The following is a 20,562-nucleotide window of genomic DNA, read 5'->3' on the forward strand; positions in this document are numbered from 1 at the left end:
TTCAGGCTGCATTCATTTCCTTTAACATGCAGCAAAGCAGAACATCACCCCACCATCACATTGTCGTATGGATGATCGCTGTTACCCTTTCGCCCCACGCATATAGAGTATCATGGAGATCATGTTAATACCCCTCCCCACAACGCATGGCTGGTAGCAGGGAGATCCCTGCTAGCCAAACGCGAAAACTAAACAGTGTCGATTTTCCCTCCTGCCCCGCTCCCTGTGGCTACCTGCAAGGAAGGATTTCTCTTAAGACAGGCAACAGCCCACGTAGGAATGGCCATCTCGTCCCCTTAAGTAAATTCAACTGAATTATCAACCAGAATGTACCATGAACATAATCACTTTCACTGAGAGAATAACACAGCGAGATAAAGAACAGATAAGTATTGACTGGAATGCACAGTAATCACCGAACTACAGCAACCTGCATTAGTCAATGACAATAGATACCAAGAATACAATATTAGTACTGACATGGTGAGTAAAGTTCCACCATGGTGGAACAGGAATAACGGCGCCTTGCCAAGAAAACTATACTATAGCAAAGTAATTGGAGTACCATCCAGAAGAGAGCTAATGGAGAATGATCCCTGCAGATAATAGTCGTTATCACATCCAGAACATGCTAACAAATTATTCACATATACATGTACTGGCCAGTGAATGAACAATTCCCATAAAGTCCCTCAGGGCAAATCAATCAATTAAAAAATGCTGGCTTTTAAACCAATGTTTATATACAAGTAACTCACCAGAATTGCTATCCATAAGCATCATTTCGAGAGTTAATGAGATTGTGAGCTGGGAGTGTAATTCCGTTCTGGGTGAGAAAAATGCTTCCTGTTATAAGGAAACAGATGCTGTGTGAGACTCGAATGGCTCTCTGCAAGCTCGCTCCTCTCTTCCTCCTCTTCATCTCCGTCTGCGAGAATCCTCAGCATGGCTGAAATTACCACCCACTCGGAATCCACGGACACGGTGCTGCTGGTCGCGACCCCCTAGAATGCATGCAGCTCAGCGTAGAAGTTGGCATGTTTCGGCCCTGCCCCCAATTCCGTTTGCTTTTTTCGGTTTTTCTGGTAGGCTTGTGAGTACTCCTTCAACTTCACTTTGCACTGCACTGCAGTCCATGGTGATGGCTTGTGTCTCCATTGTCATAGCTGTGATAATTTTTTCAAATGTTTTTTTCTTTTCGTCTTTTTTGGAACGATTCTGTTAGCACAGAATCCTTCCACTATACGCGATCAGATCCAGGTAGCCCTCCCGTGCGGTGCCATGTTGCTGAGAGCTCATTGTTTCGATTCTCAGGAGACTGCGTGCGTCACCTGTTGCTGGTGTATTGCTGTCCACGGCTGGCCAAACAGGAAATGAAATTCAAAAGTTTGCGGCGTTTTCGTGTTTACCTCGGCCAGTTGCATCAGTTCCAGATTGCTGTCCAGAGCAGTCACAGTGTGCACTGTGGGATACCGGCGCCGGAGGCCTAATTACCGTCGATTCCCACGACTAACTTTAATTCCGCTATGGTATACCGATTTCAGCGTTACTCTCTCTCGTCGGCGAGGAGTTACCAGGAAACCTGGTTTTAAGAGCCCTTTACTATTGAGTATAAAAGGGCCTCGTATGTGCTGGACAGGTGCAGCATTAAATCGGTTTAAACTCTGCTAAAATCCAGGTATAGACGCGTGTGTTAGACCAGGCCTTAGCATTAATAGGTAATGAATTATTAACTCATTGAGGCCCTATTAATTGTAGTGGGACTGCCTACATAGAGGTACTAGCCATGACATGATATTTAGGTTTGGCAGAATACAGATCTCAGCATGAAGATTAAAGTGAGTAACTTACACACCATAAGGCACAAACAGATGAATACAGCAGTCGAAAATCTAGCTAATCAGTATGGTGTAACAACATGTAGGGGAGATGCTGCTGATTCTGTTTCCCTGCTGCAACGTTTCCTGCTGCGCCCTTCTTCAGTGTTACACTATGTTAGGTATCATTGGTGCAAGCTATACTTACTTTATCATTGCCCCACTTCTGATTTTAGATCAATTTACGCATGACATTTAACAATGTACCCCACAGGTTGTAGGACTGCAAGAATGTTGGCCCGTAGTATTTTGTGTTGCAGCAATATGCTTTTTTTGGTAAGTCTCAGTTCAAGTCATATAATTTATATTGTGCAATTCAAAGATTACACTGATCTTACTGGCCGTGTACTTCTTGATTACTTTGTATTTTCGTTAATATATGTTCTTATTATAGTGTGACGGGTTGTTCTGGGCGGGACCCAACTGAGAGTGCGCAATATCGTAAGTACCGTAGATTGCTCAAGGCAGGCCAGGTCCACAGCCACGAAGCGCTGCAGCGTTTGCTCCACCTCTAAGGCAAACGCAAAACCAGCCAGGACAAAATGACTCGCGTTTCACCCCACTGGCTAACCGTCAGAAGTCACACAAGCAATTTCCTTAGAACACTTCCAGTCTCCCAAGTATCTCCCACCAGTGCCACCCATCCTGGATGAATGGTGTATGAAACCAACACCCAGGAAAAGAAAAAAGGTTCCCTTGGATCCCAGATAACCAAGGCCCAGTACCCATGTCAATGAGTACACCATTCGATTCTCCAGCCCACAATCACTGTGTGCCAATCTGTAGAAATCTAGAGAATCTAAAAGTGTTTATTTCATAAAGGGAAAAGGATTTAGAATGAGAGGCTAGAATTGGTCTAAATGGAATCAATTACACGTACCACTGTAACGTGGAACAGAACTTCTGTAGTTCAGGCTTGGTTAGCAGTGATGGGAATAAACTTGCAGTTTAACATCCAAGGTCTTCTGTAATACATCCCCAGCTGGGAATGGGTCGATTCTAGTCCTTGGGTGCAAGAGCTTCAGTGTTGTAGCAAAGTCCCTCCAGTATGTAAGAGCAGCGGGATGAAAGACAAGATCGGAGATTGAGGCGTCAGCCTTATATAGGCTTTTCAGGGTGTAAGGACACTTCTTTGTTCTTTACTGTGAAAAGTTACACAAAAAAAGTGGAGTCGTGCAGTTCACAGGGCCATCTGCAACGCCTGCGTAGTCACGAGGCGTAGCTGCCTCCATCGCTCTCAGTGTGAGTCAGATTGTGTAGCTGATGGTGCCCTAAAGGCCATCAAGGGCAGCCGCTAATAAGCAGAGCTAAAACACCAACTTGTCTGGGATCTTTCCCAGCAAACCACAGCACAAGAAGTTTGAAATACAGACGAGCATACAGCCAATGATTTTATACATTGCACTACGAAAATGTAGGCAGAAACAGACAGCTATCTATAACCAGGTAAACCGGTTAATTTGGGCTCGCCTGGCTTGACAGGTCCGAATTAGCATAGACTGCAGGAGAATGCACGAGTGTTACAACGTCCACGATTGCGGTCTTGATCTGAGCAGGTCCCGTGCTTGCTGTGCTACAGCGTTTGCACAGTTCACCCAGAAAAAAAGGCGCGAAAAAGTTGTCTGCTGCTTTCACGGAGGGGGGGTGAGGCTGTACCAAACCACCGCGACAATGTTTTTGCCCCATCAGACACTGGGATCTCAACCCAGAATTTCCAAGGGGCGGGGGAGACTGTGGGAACTTTGGGATAGCTACAGGATAGCTACCCACAGTGCAACGCTCAGGAAATCGACGCTAGCCTCAGTACATGGATGCACACAGCCGAATTAATGTGCTTAGTGTGGCCGCGTGCACTCGACTTTATACAATCTATTTTACAAAACCGGCTGATGTAAAATCGGAATAATCCCGTAGCGTAGACATTCTCTAAGGGTGGCAGAATCAGGCCTGATGAACTTCGCTTGCAAATTAGACTACCATATCATTTACACCAGTTTTCTGATTAATATACATCATAGAAGTTAGCCAGAGACTTATATGGGGGTTGCATTTATTTACACCGTGGCTGCATTTTATCCAATATCTTCAAGTTCACCAAGGAAAAACAATCTGATATATAGAAAGAAGTAATGTGTCTCTTTAAAACTGATTTCTTTGCTATCTCTACCTCGAAAAGGGTACTTTGGTTATTGAAAAGAGGTTCTTTAATAAGGGCATTCAAAATGGGTTTCACTGCTGTTTGAAACAAAGATAGAAGTGTCACAGAACATTTTAATTAGTATGGGGTGTGTTAGTTTATCTTAAATAGAAAACTGAGCATGACACACTGGTATATCAAAACCTATTTTCAGTTTGAAAGGATTCTGCAGAATTGGTATAGGGACATGTGCCTTGGGGTCAGGAAACCTGGATTTCAATCCCAGGTCTGCCAATGATCTGATGAGTAATCTTGGACAAATTACTTCCTATATTTGCCTCAGTTTCCCCCAGGTGTAAAATGGAGATGATAATACTTACCCTCCTCTAAAGTGCATTGAAGAGTTATATGTAAATTCTAAATTTTAACCTATGTTTAAGAAAAAAATTGTAAAGTAAAGCATACCAAAACTTAGCAAGTTAAGGTTACCCAGACAACCTTAATTATGCCACTTTTGTCTTTGCATCATAATACATTCTTTTGTTAGTTAATGATCACATACTGTTATTTCCACTATAAATATGACTAATTTAGAGCACAGGTTGGATGAAGGCCAGTGGACTAAATATGTATTTTTAATCATGCTTCATTCACTATATAAAGTCTACCCTGTCCATGGACGTCCCAGCTGTGCTCTCAGGCTTTATCTAGGTTAGGAATTAAAATAGATTAGCACACATTAACTAACATATGCTAACACATCAGTCTAGTGCAGACAAGGCAAACTGCCTTTAACACATGCTCAGCTGGTCGAACTGAAGCCTGGGCTCCCCCCAGGTTTAACTTGACCAGTTTAGCATGTGTTAAAGGCAGCGTGCCTTATCTATAGCAGACTTTCAAAGTGTGTTATATATGCTAACACAGGCTAACATCACACCTTCAATTCTAGTCTAGAAAATGCCTCAGTTACACAAGTGTAAAGTGACTGATAGTTGCAAACAATTTGGCTCTCAGCACCTCTCATTGACTGTCTTACCTTGCCTCATTCACTGTTCACCATTCAGCTTACACATCAAATGCAGCAGGGGACCTGTAAAAATAAATATAACTGAACAAGAAAGTGAATTTCACCTCTTCAAAAAACAAAACAACTTGGGGCATGGGGAAAAAATTCAGTTCAAATTGGGACAAATCAAAACCTCAATTTCTTGTGGAAGTCAAATTCTGGAATATTTTGTTTCTGAAATGAAATATGCTTCTGGGGCTGTAAAGGAGTGTGGAGCCTGAAAACCCTGGCCTCCACTGCTCCATGACTCCCCCCCCCCATCCCAGGAAACCTGTCAAGAATCTGGGAGCCTTGGAACTTGGCCTTGAAGTTTTCAGGCTGCTGAGGAGCCAGACACCTGGAACCCCTTGGAGCCTGAGCAGACACTAGGCAGACTGATGATGAGCCAGGAGCTCAGAAACCTCTGGCTAATTTCCTTTGAAAGATTAGTTGAGCCTGGAAAGCCCTGGGCAATTTTCTTTGAAACCTGCAGAACATTTTGCTTTTCACAAATCGGCATTTTCCAACAAACAAATATTCTACTGGAAAATTTCCAACCAGGTTTAGAAATAATAGCATGTGATTGTGTAAGACTATCATAAGTCATATGAATTTGGGGCAAAGTTAATTAACTTTTTGAGTTCTTCTCCTTACATATTAAGTCCTGATACCGTGAACACTTGTGCAGGTGCTTAACTTTATGCATAGGAAGACTCACATTTAACTTTGTATGCAGAAAATTAATCAGGATCATGGTCTTCAATTTCTTTTAATGCAGTTTTTTTCTTGAAGTTTCCTGGGGTTTTAAAACAATTAAATGATAAAGTTCATTTCCAAAATGTAGAATTATTTGCCAGACAGTGCTATGAGGCAAGGCTGAAGCCCTTCAAAGACTGTATGGGACAAGGCAAGGATTCTCCTTAACTCTGCCTCAATGATAACACACTTGTGCATTGCAGGAGATAATTTTTCCACAAATTTTTCATGTGTTGATCTAAAATTTCACTCTGTTCTTTTGTGCATACATGTGCAGTGGTAATAGAATGTTGGGATATTAATGATAACCATCTCATACTCAAGTATCAGAGGGGTAGCCATGTTAGTCTGGATCTGTAAAAAGCAACAAAGGGTCCTGTGGCACCTTATAGACTAACAGATGTATTGGAGCATAAGCTTTCGTGAGTGAGTACCCACTTAGTCAGACCCACGAAAGCTCACCCACGAAAGCTTATGCTCCAATACGTCTGTTAGTTTATGAGATGCCACAGGACTCTGTTGCTTTTTACATCTCCTACTATAATTTTTAAAGTTACAGTACCTTCATGATAAATTTTTAAATCCATAGAGCTTGTCAAAATATTTGTATTGGACCACCAAAAAGCATCAGTAAGTCCAATTAGGTTTTACAGCTGTACCAAATGTTGTTTCTATTGCCTCCTGCTGAGGTGAGAACTGTAATCTGTGTGTTTGTATACATTAAACACAAAAAAACTACATAAAAAAAACATCATCAAGGTTGCAAAATCAACCACTCAAAAGTTAAGAAATGCCAGAATTAAGGTTGTCTTTACAACCTTAATTTGGTCCCCTTGCATGTAGGCATTATGATACAATCTTTAAGTACAAAACATCTCTTTTTTTCACAGGACCCTGCTTCATCCAGTGCAGAGAATGAATGGTGCTCACTCAATGAGCAGATATTCAAAATTTTGTTTAACCTCATTGTTCAATGTGTGGCTCCAGGCCTTACGTACTCCATGCTATTCAAACCCTCCTCTGAAGTCAGAAGTATAAATTTCTTCATGGACTTTTCTTTGGCATGCATTATTATAGTATCTGAGTGCGTCACAAATACCAATTTATTTTTACAAGATCCCTGTGAGATGAATGGATATTGTACTCATTTTACAGATGAGGAACTGAGGGACAGAGAGATTAAGGTCAAAAGTATCCACTAATTTTAGGTGGCTGATTTGTGACACATGAGACCTGATTTTTCAGATTACATAGCATTATATAGCACTTCCTATGATCAAAGCACATTTGATATTGACTTCAGCTGCAGCTATGGATGCTTAGCACTTGTGCATTTCATACCCAGCAACCCACAATTGGTGACTACCTATGAAAAAACTAGTTTAACTTACTTGCCTAACATCACATACACACACTGGTGGAGGCAGAGATAGAATCCAGTTCTGCCAGGCAGCATTCAACTGCCTTAATCATGAAACCATTCATTTCTTCCTGAAATCCCCTGCCTCATTCACTACACATTTTCTAACTCCTGGAACTAATGAAGCAGGGGTTGTACAGACAACAGCTTTCTTCACTACACAACCCTGATTTATCCCCAGAGCAAGTCCATCCTTTGCAGTGAATCAAGCAGGACTTCTGTGGGAAAAAATAGTATGTGATTATGTAATTAAAGACTGTATCATAATACATATGCACAAGGGGACTCAAAGTAGCTTTTGTTTAATTCCTTAAATTTGTAAACAAGTGAACCGAAAAAATAGAAATTCCATCATATAGCATCATATTGGCATCCACACAGGTCTTCTGCGGGGTTGAAAAATTTAAATTCACCACACAGACCTCTGCCAGTTGAGCTAACAGAGTAACTGATAGTGAAAATAGGTTGTCATCCTCTATATGGACCTGGACTAGAGAGGGATGGGGGAGGTTTAAAAGAAACATAAGGCAGTACTTCTTCACACAACGCAAAGTCAACCCGTAGAACTCGTTGCCAGGGGATGTTATGAAGGCCAAAAGTATAACTGGGTTCAAAAAAGAATTAGATAAGTTCATGGAGGATAGATCCATCAATGGCTATTAGCCAAGATGGTCAGGGACACAACCTCATGCACTGGGTGTCCCTAAAATTCTGATGATTAGAAAGTGAGACTGGATGATGGGAGTTGGATCACTTGATAAATTGCCCTGTTCTGTTCATTCCTTCTGAAGCATCTGGCACCGCCGACTGTCAAAAGACAAGATACTGGACTAGATGGACCATTGGACTGACTCAGCATAGCCATTCTTATGCTCACCAGAATTCTTATTACATGGGCAAAACAACTTATTTTTCCCTTGCTTCATACTCAGAAATGGCTGAACTGTTTTGGCTGAAACTTTCCAAAAAAATTCAGCTTAAGGCATAGACCTAGCATGGGAAATTTGAATGGTTACAGTGTTACAAATTTATATGCAACTGAAAATGTGGTCTTGCATTGGGCAGCCTTGATAATAGATGGATTTGTCACACATATTTTATGCCAAAGGTGTATTTTTTCTCCCATACTCTTTTCTCAAAAAATGGTTCAGTTGTTTTGTTCTCCCAAGGTTTGGTCTCCCAAGCAGAGATCAAACCAAGCAAGTTTCAGCCTAACCACTGAGAGTTTGGCAAGTTCTAAACAGCTGAAAAAGGGCCTTTAGAACAGAGTTGCTTAGGCAGTGTTAAACCGTAACTGTTATGCAGTCAAGCTATAAATGCCCACTTTCAGCCAGCTAGAGGTAGAAGACATTTTTAACAGTACTGCTGCTAGTGTGCAGAAACATACACCCATGGTATCAGGACCAGAACCTTCACCTGCTTGTCTAGTATGTGATGCCAAGAGCACAACATTACTTATTACTATTGTATGATATTTTAATTCCATTTGTGTTCTAAAACCTGGGAATTCCAAATGAATACTACATGAATGCATCCCTTCTGGTCCTGGTGGCTTGCTACATTTCTTTTAAGTTATGTATGACCATTCTCTTTTACGAATGTTGGCATTTGTAGCGTTTGACCACTTCAGGGTATGAGTACACTGCAGCCACACATGTGAATGGCAGCTTGTGTAGATGTACTCTTGCTAGCTTTTTCTATCTAGCTCACTAAATATAGAACTGAGGATGCAGCAGTGTGGGCTTCAGCACAGGCTGCACAAGTGGGTATGTATTCGGGAGGGTCAGACGGGTATATATAGCTAGAGCAGGGGTAATCTATTTTTTGTCAAGGTCCAAATTTCTTGGTTAAGGTAGAGAGACCGGACCCTAGAGAGAATAATACAAAGATAACAACAATGATAATAAGTAAATAAAAAGATTTCGTAGTCTGTTCAAAAACATCTGGTGGTCCAGATTTGGCCGATGGTCCAGCTGTTACTACCCCTGAGCTAGAGTATGGCTAGCACGCGTACCTCTACATAAACTGCAAATTACACTTGTGGCTGTAGTGTAGTCATGTACCCTGGGTCTTATCCTGCAAAATGGCAAGCTCCATTCACTTCAGAGGGCATCTAGCAGGAGGTGGTCAGCACCTTTCAGAGTCAGGCCCTTTGAAATGTTTTCTACATGCAAGAAAGTGTTCACCACAACATGTAGTCACACATACACAAAAATTGTAGCTGGTCTCCTACTGGAATTTACTGTTTGTTTCCTCCCAGCTCTCCCCCACAACCTAATATGTATTTGCATTTGGCATATAACCTATTCTACTTGTTCCTTTCTTTTACCTCCAGGGTAGCCCTTTGTACCCCCTTGTCTCGCCTTGGGCAGGAACTGGCAACATTCAGTCACAGGGCTGTGTCTGATACCTTGTTAACTATTGATCATATGGAGCAGGCCCGCATAGAATACAGAGGGGCCTTACTGTGGATGAAGGATGTGTCCCAAGAACTGGATCCTGACACCTGCAAGCAAATGGAGAAATTCAGAAAAGTATTTATTTTCTTCTTGTTGCTAGCAATGAGTGCAACTGAACGTGGTTTAGTTGCAAGTGTTGACAAAGACAAACCATGTACAGTACCATTTCAGCTGTGGGGAACCAAGCAGCTGTACTGACTCCAGGCACAGAGCTCATAGCTGGGTGTGTCTGGCCACCACAGCTTTATCTTTTATACTAGGATGCACCAGTAGGATGTTTTAAGTTTTCTTAGTAGAAACATGTCTTAGTATTTGATTACAGTAAACCATATAGTCACACAATACAAGGCAATGTGACTTACTAGTTATAAAATACAGTATAACTGAAAAACAGAATACTGTATGATCTTCATTATAATATAGAGGTTCCATTTTGGTTAAGAACCCTCCTCCCATAGGGGTAACAGAAGACAGATCACCTCTCTTGACAAGCAAAGCAGCTTGCCTCATCATCTCCCCCAATTCCTGTTGGTGGTGGTGTAACTGCTGTCACTTCATAAGTTACTGGAGCTGATGTTGCTTCTCTTGTTTCTGTTGCTGTTCCTTTTACCACTTCATCAGGTTCTTCTGCTCCATGTTGTTAGTGTACACATATTCTCCCTCTTGCTTTTCAATCCCTGACACTACATGTAAGCTGCTGAGGTAAGTCAGAAAAAATAAAACTGAAAAAAAATTATTGATTATTGAAGCAGAAGAAGATGCTTATCAGCAAAAATCAGAGTATGTTACCATAAGCAAAAAATATACATCATAAAGATTTCCCAACTCAGGTGTAGCGCCTTGCCTTCCTCATTCTAGCCTCCCTGCAACTATTTTTAGCACTTTCCCGAACCAAAGAGAAGGATGAAGGGAAGTCAGACTACTTACTTACTAACAGATAGTGCCCCTGTATGCAGTCACAAGACCAGATTATAGTGTATGCCTGCAAGTGGGCAAATAAAGGTGCTGTGGATTTCTGAATTTCCTGAGTGTTTATCTGAATGTTATGTCAACTTTAACATTGCTTTCTTGCATATAAACACGATATTTTTTCATTTTGGCAGTGAAGAGACCATAATTAGCAGCTAATTTCTAAAATTGTTTACATTTGATTATAAATTCTTTAGGGCAGGGACAATCTCTACATTATGTGTACATGTGCAATACCTATAACAATGGGGCCTACAAATTACTCCTACAGATTGCCATGTAATCTTGAGTTTATAGATTCTCCAGGATGAGACTGCTATACATACTAGTACTGTGAAACATTTTCAGGGGTTCTTTTCTGCAAACACACACATATCTACAATCTCTTTTTGCTATTATATATTTCAACTTTCATGGTTCTAGGTGCAGATGCAGGTGAAGAATACCAAAGCCCAGTTTGACAAGTTGAAAATGGATGTCTGTCAGAAGGTTGATCTACTTGGAGCTAGTCACTGCAATATGTTGTCGCATTCCCTTGCTATCTATCAGGTATCCATGTTAACTTCACAGAATGCTTTGTACTGGATATTTGAAGGAAATCTAACTTTTTAATATAATGTGGTAGAATGAAGTTGTTAAACCAGAGCATGAAAGTGTACAAGATCTTATAAGCACCAATGCATTAGTGATGGCATCCTCTCTTCTGATATTTACAGGACGTAGTTGATGGCCGATATCTCCATAGTGAAGGAAGCATTTGAATACACACACTGATTAATTTATAAATATTGCAATGACATTTTGAAATACATAGCAGACTTGTACAGACAATGCTCTAGCACCTTCCTTTGGGATTTCTTGGAAGAATTTCTATTTTATAAGAGGCTGTGTTGTATCCCAGGTTTAGAGAGTCAATGCATGAAGTTAAATTGCCATGAAGCTGAAGCAATGCTGTGGTGGATCAGGCTCATTAAGTCTGTGATTCATCCAACTTAAGAGTGTCCATATTCCTCATTTCAATGCTTTTTGAATTTTAGCATATCTGGAGAAAACTCCAGAATGAGCTGAAAATAGGAGAGAAGGGAATGGAAACTAGAAATATGTATTGAAGAAAGGCATTTAGGTGGAAACATATATACACTATAGAAAGATGGGAGTCTTAGTTCTAATTAACAGGACTTCTTTTGAAGGTAAATGTTGCCATTGATGTTATATAGCCATTTTCTCACTTTGTCCCTAAAGTTACTGTAATACAGTCTCCACAGATTCAGCTATCAAAACAGAGCCTCTAACCGAAGAGCTTGTGCTTCCATGCAAAGCCTAACTGAGCAGAAGTACGTGCCCGGATTCTGTTGCTCAGCTGTGTTTATTTTCTGCCACCTGCAGTGCTTCTAATATTCTCAGAACTCCCAAGCCGAATTCTCCATCCTGTTTTCCTATCTGAAGTGAACCCAAAAGGCTTTGCTCATCATTCATCATGAGAGCAGCTCTTAAAGCCTTCTGGATGGATTACAATGGCCCCTGGACAAGAGAACCCAGCTATAAGAACGAACCTGATCCCTGAAATAAACTGAACCCAAACAATTTTTTCCTGGTTTAGATAAATCTTCCCCCATCCAATATCAATCTTTTTCACTGCTACTCTCCCCCTAACTCTGCAGGCTGAGAAATCAGTGAGTCTCAAGTCACACCTGTCCATGTTTCACAAGTAAGCGTGCTTCTGGCAGGAACCCTCAAAGTGGAGAAACTTGCACATTTTTGGGCTTCTTTTTAAGAGGAGAGTGTCCATATTTATATATATTTTCATCCTTGTTGAAATAAAAAAATGGCAGAAGGGGTTTTACAAAATTGTTCCAAAAGATATTGTGGACAGAGAGAAATCCTCCTTTCCAATCTCTCTCTCAACAGAAGAGTCTGTGCTCCTTCACACTAGTGAACTTTTCTATTTTCTCTCTGTCCTGTCCTCTCCATAGCAATATCTGGAAGAAAAGACTCTAGTTTCAGAAGCAATTCTTCCCTCTGTGGAACGTACAAAGTCTTATGAACAGATGGCTGAGAGGATAGAGTTACAGGTTTCCATCTTGAAACGTCCCTTACATATCATTCTTACTGAAATGGGAGATTCAGGATTGGGAAGAACTCCCAATTTGTTTAGAATTTGCTTATGTCAAAGGAGACAGGGAAATAATGATATAAATAGCTGTTAGAGGTAAGTCTGTGTAATATCTCCTTTGACTTTGTCCTTCTCAGATAACCCTTTTGCACTTCTTCAAGAAGACAGCAGGACTGATGTCCAAAATCCATGAGGAGTTCATAGGTGTCCACCCATATCACTCTGTTTCACTTGAGGTGAAGTTTTCATGTTATTTCATGTTATTAAAATACAAGGTTATTGAAATGAAAACTTTTTTTTTGGAGAAGTAAATTTCAAATTCGAATAACCATTGTAATTTGTTTGCCTAGAATTAAACTACTGACAAGTCTGGCATAAACAAGTCCATTCCCCATTCTCATTTTGCAAGTCTATCAAATGGGTAAATAAGTTGTTAATTTATTGGATTTTTATTTAAAAAAAAAAACAAAACCAAAAAACCCTGTGGTCACTTTATATTAAGGTTCCATTTATAAAAATAGAATATATAAGGGGCTAATAAATAAGTGATATTTTAATAAATAGATTAATTGTTAGAGTATTATAGAGACCAACAGATCGCTTATTACTATCCTTGACTTACAACTCTGTCTAATGATGTGCTCATAATCATCTATAACACATACTACTCATGTCTGGAACATGCCTAAAATATCTATTAATCTTTATATAAATCATTTATCATTTATAAATGGAATCTTTATATAAAGTATGACCAAAATTTTAGTGCATCTGTGATATTACAGTGTAACTACAGTCACAGTATCAAAAAGTGTAATTTCTTAATTACAAAAAATGGTTCTTACAACCAGGTAATTGGGAGAAAAGTTACTGCTATATAGATTACCGTGTTCAAATCATTAGACTGGAGATGTTAATTTGTAGATATCATCAGTTCCCTCTCTTAAAATATATTTTCTCCACTTCTCAGCAACCACAGGAGCCTTCCCTAAACAATCCCACTGAAGAACATAAAGAGAAGATAGAGAAAGACACCATCAGTACAAACCTTGATAAGTAAGCAGGAAGAAAAATGATGTGAGAATGTAGAGGATTAAAAGAAACACGTTGAACATGTTTGGTGTGGGTAATAGGAAGAGGGTCTCTGCTTCCTAGTATTCATAAATAATAATATATAAACTTACTTTCTTCTCCAACATGCATTTTAAAACCCTTTTCATCCTTTTTCCACTTTGGCATTTTCTTGATTTTTTTATTTCTGTTTTTCCCTCCTCCACCAAAAACAACATCTCATCTTGTTAGGTTAAAATAATTGTTTGTAGTCAGTGTTCTTAGCCAGATTAGATCTTCTTTGATAATAACTTGGTTATTAATTTATATATGTTAAACAAAAAATGTTACACAACTTTGCCAAAGTTTGCAAAGTTACACAATTATTTGTAAGAAATATGTCAATATGTGACATGTTTTAGAACCTATTGCAATCTTAATAAAAACAAAACAAATATAGTAAATAGATATTACCTTATGAGTTACTCTCTATATATCTGTCAATACCATTTTCTCTCTTCATTGTCTTGATCAGTTTCCATTACCTTAAGTTCACCAAGCACAGAGACATTAATTTAAAAAGTAAAAATACAAAATGAACACAGGCCAGGATGGTCTGAAAAGGACTGCCTAATGTTAGACTTCTAAATCAATAGTTAGGCATTTAATAAATGATATAGTTTATAGAAGTGCTGATCACTTATTGGGAATTAAGGGAGTTCAGCCTTTTCAAAATCTGGCTTTAGCCCTGTAAATTTTGAGACAAGGGGTCAGATTTTCCTCTTTCTCATACCAGTATAAAGCCAGAACTACCTCATTGAAATTCTTAGAGTTACCTAAATGTAAAACCAACATTAGCAAGAGGAAAAGTAGGCCTTAATTCTTTCTTTAGCATTGAGCCAGTAACATTTCAACACATCTTGCATTTTAGTGCTCAATCTGACCAATTCTCTTTGGTTTTTGAATCAGGTTAATTTTGTTGGATGAGGAAACTTCTATCAATTTGGAAAGTGAAGCAGGTAAGGTGTTAAATACACATATATTTTGGATTTCAGGTAATTTGATTGGGTGGCACAAGTAATGAACTCACTCCAAATTCTTGCCTATAAAACCAATAGCTTGTCACACACCAATGTGTATTTTATAGTCCTGATCTTACATGCTATATCTTTAAACCCAAACACACAAACTCTATGCCTGTACAACCTTAATTCAGTGTCCTTGTGTATATACATTGTGATACTATTGTTTCCACAGGGCTGAAGTCTCATTCTGTACATATGATGGACTGTGCTCTAGGGATAAGTTCCCTAGGTTTATAGAAAAGCAATGCGAAAACCAGATATTCCATTATATGAAGTGCAATCATAGCAACATCCAGAGGGGTCCAGCTGCAGGATTAGAACCTTTTGATCCACAGCACAGACCTCTGCTGCTTGAACTAACCAATAGCAGTAGTAGATTGGTTCATGTAGAGGGTGACAGTCACTAGAGGGGGAATGAGACACAAACTTTGACAGGGCGGTTCACAGGTATTTGCTAACAGCAGAGGAATACTGAGATTTGGGAATCTTTGGTTCTATTCCTCAACCATTTTGTGCCTAGTGGTCACAGATCCTTCTGCCTATCTTGTTCCAAGCCTGACTCCTGCCACATCACCTCCAGCCTGAGCTTTTCCCACTCTTGTCTCTTCCCTGGCTCCTCATTCCAGTTCCAGTCTCTGCCAGCCAACCCCAGGCTTCCCCACACTCTCAATCCCAGTCTTCCCCAACTCCTTGTTCAATCTTAGTTTCCAAGACCCCCCAACCCTCCTTCCCCACAATGTCTCCCAGTTTCCTTGCCCACCTTTCCTAGTCTTTCTCTCCTTTCCACCCACACTGGCTCCCAGTCTCCTTAACTACCCAATCCTAGCTTCTCCATCAGTTCCCTGTTCCAGTTTCCCCATTTAGGTTTCTAAATCCAGCTCTTGTCCCCTCTGTAGTCCACTCAGCAGCTTCCTCCTCCACATTGTCTGGTGAGGACTGAGAGCACAGGTAAGGCAATCATTCTGCTCTCATTTCCTGTGCCCAATGCTACAACAGCAATTTCAGGGAAAGTCCTGCTCAGTCCTTTTAGTGCTGGGCTCAAGAATGCTCAGTGGAGATGGAATCTTCTTAGCATTTAGCTGCCAATTTCTAACAAGTTTCTATTGAGAAAATGCAAACAAATTTTTCAAAGGCTCATAGTTTGGCTAAATTTGTGTATTTTTTTTCATACAAACAGCAAAAGGCAGATCTTTGATCCCAGGGGGACCCCAGCCCATTTTCAAGCCCTTATTTGAAAGCATGTAGGCACTCCAGCTTCTGAACAAAACAGCTTTTTTAAAAACAATAACATAAGCAAAACAATGTATTTTTCCCTAATCATTCTTGGGAAAGGCTGAACTGTTTTTGCTGAAACTTTCCCAAAACACTGAGCCTGAAGCAGACATCCAACATGCCAAACTTTGGTAAAGTTATAAGCAACTGAAAACAGTTAATTTATGGGAAGTGTTGAGGCACTTGCACCCCCCATAATTGTTTTTGTTTTTTACATAAATGTAAGGTGCTTCTTAAAAAGGGATGGGCACTCTATTCCAAAGGGTGAAATCCACCTTGATCTGTGTGTGCAGGGGAGAGAATTGAGCAGGGGTGGGCAAACTACAGTCCGGGGGCCGCATCGAGCCCTCCAGACGTTTTAATCTGGCCCGCAGGGGAGTAGGGTCTGGGACTTGCTGCGCTGTGGAGCACCAACTGGGGAGCGGGGTCGGGGGCCTGCCCTACTCCGCGCAGCTCCTGGAAGCAACGGCATATCCACCCTTTGGCACCTACATGTAGGGGCAGCCAGGGGGCTCTGCACACTGCTCCTGCCTCAAGCGCCACCCCCGCAGCTCCCATTGGCTGGGAACAGCAGCCAATGGGAGCTGCAAGGGCGGCGCCTGCAGACAGGGCAGCGCACAGAGCTGCCTGGCCATGTCTCCGCTTAGGAGCTGGAGGGGGGATATGCCGCTGCTTCTGGGAGCTGCTTGAGGTAAACGCCACCCAGAGCCTGCCCTCCTGACCCAGCCCTGACCCCCTCCCAACCTCCAAACTCCTCGGTCCCAACCCGGAGCCCCTCCTGCACTCCCAACCCCTTATCTCTAGCCCCATCCCAGAGCCTGCATGCCCAACTGGAGCCCTCACCCCCTATCACACCACAACGCCCAATTTCATGAGCATTCATGGCCCACCATACAATTTCCATACACAGATATGGTCCTCAGGCCAAAAAGTTTGCCCATCCCTGGAATAGAAGAACAATCTCAAGCCTTTTGTATTACATAGGTCTCTGAGTAGATCTATTGGGGAAGGCAGTGGACAGAGAGGATACACAGGGAGGACTCGGCACCCTCTGGAGGAGGGTCAGTGCTGGCCTCAAGTGGGCCTGTGCAAAAGTGGGGGTGGTTGGGCTGGAGGAGGGACTTCTGTATCTGTGACAAGGCAGATCTAGTGACCAAAAATTCCTGTTGAGGAATCTGTGGAGGAACTGGCCCCTATTGCCAATAAATTCTTTATGCCACTGTGCATTATGATGATTATATTTACCATCTTTTAAAAGATATTTTTAGTAAACATGCAGTTTTAAAATGTTTATTGATGCTCTTCCATGTCACTCTGCCTGGTTGCGTTAATTATCATGTACAGATCCCAGGGTGGAGAAGAGTGAATACTATTGTATTTTTTAATTCTTGAAAGTTATAGAAAACCTATTTTAGCTAAATCAGGATGTTAGGAATTTAAGGTCCAGTATCATGGCTTGCTGTGGTTATGCGTGAATGTTGTATATCGCTGGTCATCTTCTCAGTGGCATAACTCATGTAGTTCTAGCTATGGAAGCTCATAATCTCAGACCTTAAAACTTTCATGTTTCTTCTTTGAGTACTGTCTCTGTGGGTGCTCCACTGTAGGTGTGTCTGCGTCCCACCACTGCTGATCGAAAAACTTTGGGAGCAATGTCCATTCAGTCCGTGCACGCGCTGCCCCTCATGCTCTGCCATGAGGCTAACAAGCACTGTGCAGGTGAACCCTCCTCAATTCCTTCTCAACTGCCCCTGGTTAGAGATGGAGCTTTAGCTGTCCATTAGTGCATTATTAACCTCTTTAGAATTATTAATCTTTAGCTACTTTTTGAAGCTTCTTTTTCTTTCTTACTTCATTTATCTTTTATTTGGTCATTGCTTTAAAAAAACAAACAAACAAAAAAAGGACTTTGTTCTTTCTTCAACCCCCTGTCTGGGGACCCTCTGGGACAGGGTAAATCTGGCTCCTCAGTCTTCAAGAAGTGTCTGTGTTGCAAGGAATCTATCCCAGTGACTGATGGACGGTCTCAATGCGTCCACAGCCTTGGAGAGAAACATCCCACAGAAGTGTGGTTCATGCCAGAAACTGAAGCTGAGATCCAGAAAGAACAGAGAACTGAGGCTCAAACTCTAACTCATGGAGGCAGCTCTTTAACCATCCGAGCTTCACCAAGACCCCAGATGGCGGGAAAACTTACCGCAACCCTCTACATCTAAGAGAGGTGAGCCCAAGGTGATGTCTACGAGCCACTCATGTAAGGCATCTGGGAAATGGGCTGTGAGTGCCCATAGTAAGCCTCGATTGAGCCAGAAACCATCTCTGGCTCAATCAGTATCACAGGTACCAACGGCACTGAAACTTTCTAAATCCAGTACCCAGGGCTTTCACAATACTGTCCTGACTGAGCATATGGGGTTGTTGAAGAACCAATAGGCACAGGCAAGGAACCACTGATACCGTCTGGGTGTGAGAAACATAGAAAATCTGCCTCAGGGAAGACACTGCCGATACTGACATTAACATCAGTGCTGCTTATGGCACGCCGGGCACCAACAGACCATACTACCAAGCCCACATTACCAACGCCTTCGGTATAGACATCTCAGCGCTGACAACACTGGTACAGACACCTTTGGTGCCTCCAGACTTCTTGTATGTGATGGACTTTTCAGTGTCTGACACACCGGATTCACATCTGCTCAGAACTGGGGCCACGGTACTAAGTTTACCCAGAGCTCTTGACTTGCTGGTGATCTCTTGTCCTGCACCACCTTTTTCATCCTCTGAGTCAGAAAATGAGCAAGAGGACATGGTCTCCCACTCTCTTCTCACTCTCCATATGGTGCCCAATTCCACTATGGACCACAACCACCTGATCCACCTTATCCACAGCCTCCCTGGTTTGGGGAGCCAGGGTACCAACCACCGGTCCCCTTCCCACCCTCACAATGGCCCTACTAGGATTCCTGGCGGTCTCAAAAACAACATGTCTTCCATAACTCTAGTGTGGCCTACCAGTAACCAGGATGACATCCTCCTTCAGCTGCTGCTGTGAGGGCATCTGAACATGAGGGAGGAACAAGAGACTGAAGTTGAGGAAGAAGTTACCCCTCAGGCTAATTTCTCATCATCATCAGCAGACGAGATGGTGATGCCCCCTCCGCCATTGATGGCAAATGACTCTAAACTATTTCAGGAGCTGGCATAGCAGGTGGCAGAGGCACTACAGTTTTCACTATTGGAGGTGACCAAGTCGCACCACAAACTAGTGGACATTTTACATTCTTCTGCCTTGTTCAAAATAGCCCTCCCTATTAATGAGGCTCTTTTGGACTCTGCCAAAATCATGGCAGACTCCTGCATCAGTCCCTCCAACATGTAAGTGGGCCAACAAAAAATATTATGTGCTGGCAAAAGATAGTGAGTTCCTCTTCTCACACCTTGCAATTCAATCATAGTGGACACGATTAACTCAAAGGGCCACCCCCTACAACTGGGATTGGAAGCGCCTTAATCTTTTTGGCAGAAAAACACACTCCTCAGCCACCCTTCAATTCCACATTACAAACTATCAAGCCCTAATGGCGAAATATGATTACCAGAACTATTCAAACTCAATTCCTTTATTGAGCAGCTCCCATATTCATACAAGGAACAGTTCAAGGCCATTACCAATGAAGACCAACTGGTGGCAAAGACATCATTCCACTCTGCAGTCAACGCAGCCATGGGCGGTGAACCCCTGGCTTGGGGAGGATAGCCCCCCAGCCCCACTCCTTCTGCCTGAGTCTCCATCCCTTCTGCACCCAACGTAGTCCAGACCCCACAGTGGCTGCAGGCCCTTGCCCCAGGCTAGTGCACCCCAGCACCCTCCAGCGCCAGAGCGCCAGTGAGCCAAGCACCACAGCCCCAGCCTCATCGGCCCCAGAGAGCTGGGCAGTGCAGCCCCAGCCTCCCCAGGCTGTGCTGCCTGCCTCAACCCCTGGCCCAGCCCCCCTGCCCCTGAAGGCATACCCGGGCTAAGCTGCCAGCCTGGGCAGGTGGCATGGCTGGAGCAACCCCGGCCCCAGCAACAGGCAAGTGGTGCAGCCGGAGCACCCCTGGCCCCAGAGATGGGCGGGTGGCATGATCCCAGCACTAGGAGGATGGGTGGCATGGCACGGCACGGCCCCCAGCCTGCCTGCCCCAGAGAACAGCAGGCAGGTTGGGGCCTGGAGGTGGAGCATGGGCAGGGGACATCAGACTGTTTGGGAAGGCAACACCTTCCTGTACCTATGATACCTGCTGCCCATGGATGCAGCTGACATGGTGGCATGTTCCATCTTTATTGCTGTCATGATGAGGTGACCCTCTTGGTTGCACCTATCTGACTTCCCAAA

General features: G+C 42.4%; 1 protein-coding gene across 1 annotated transcript in view; it reads left to right on the forward strand.

The window, feature by feature from the left end:
• The window catches only part of ICA1L (islet cell autoantigen 1 like), a 57,831-nt gene that overhangs the window by 24,266 nt on the left and 13,003 nt on the right, over window positions 1–20,562 (forward strand). Inside the window, exons 5-9 of the mRNA XM_075069819.1 lie at window positions 9,571–9,769; window positions 11,087–11,212; window positions 12,914–13,012; window positions 13,747–13,832; window positions 14,796–14,845. Of these exons, the coding sequence (XP_074925920.1) occupies window positions 9,571–9,769; window positions 11,087–11,212; window positions 12,914–13,012; window positions 13,747–13,832; window positions 14,796–14,845 (560 nt within the window). The remainder of the gene's footprint in view (window positions 1–9,570; window positions 9,770–11,086; window positions 11,213–12,913; window positions 13,013–13,746; window positions 13,833–14,795; window positions 14,846–20,562) is intronic.

The sequence above is a fragment of the Chelonoidis abingdonii genome, chromosome 10 (assembly GCF_003597395.2).
Source record: "Chelonoidis abingdonii isolate Lonesome George chromosome 10, CheloAbing_2.0, whole genome shotgun sequence".
NCBI lineage: Eukaryota > Metazoa > Chordata > Testudines > Testudinidae > Chelonoidis > Chelonoidis abingdonii.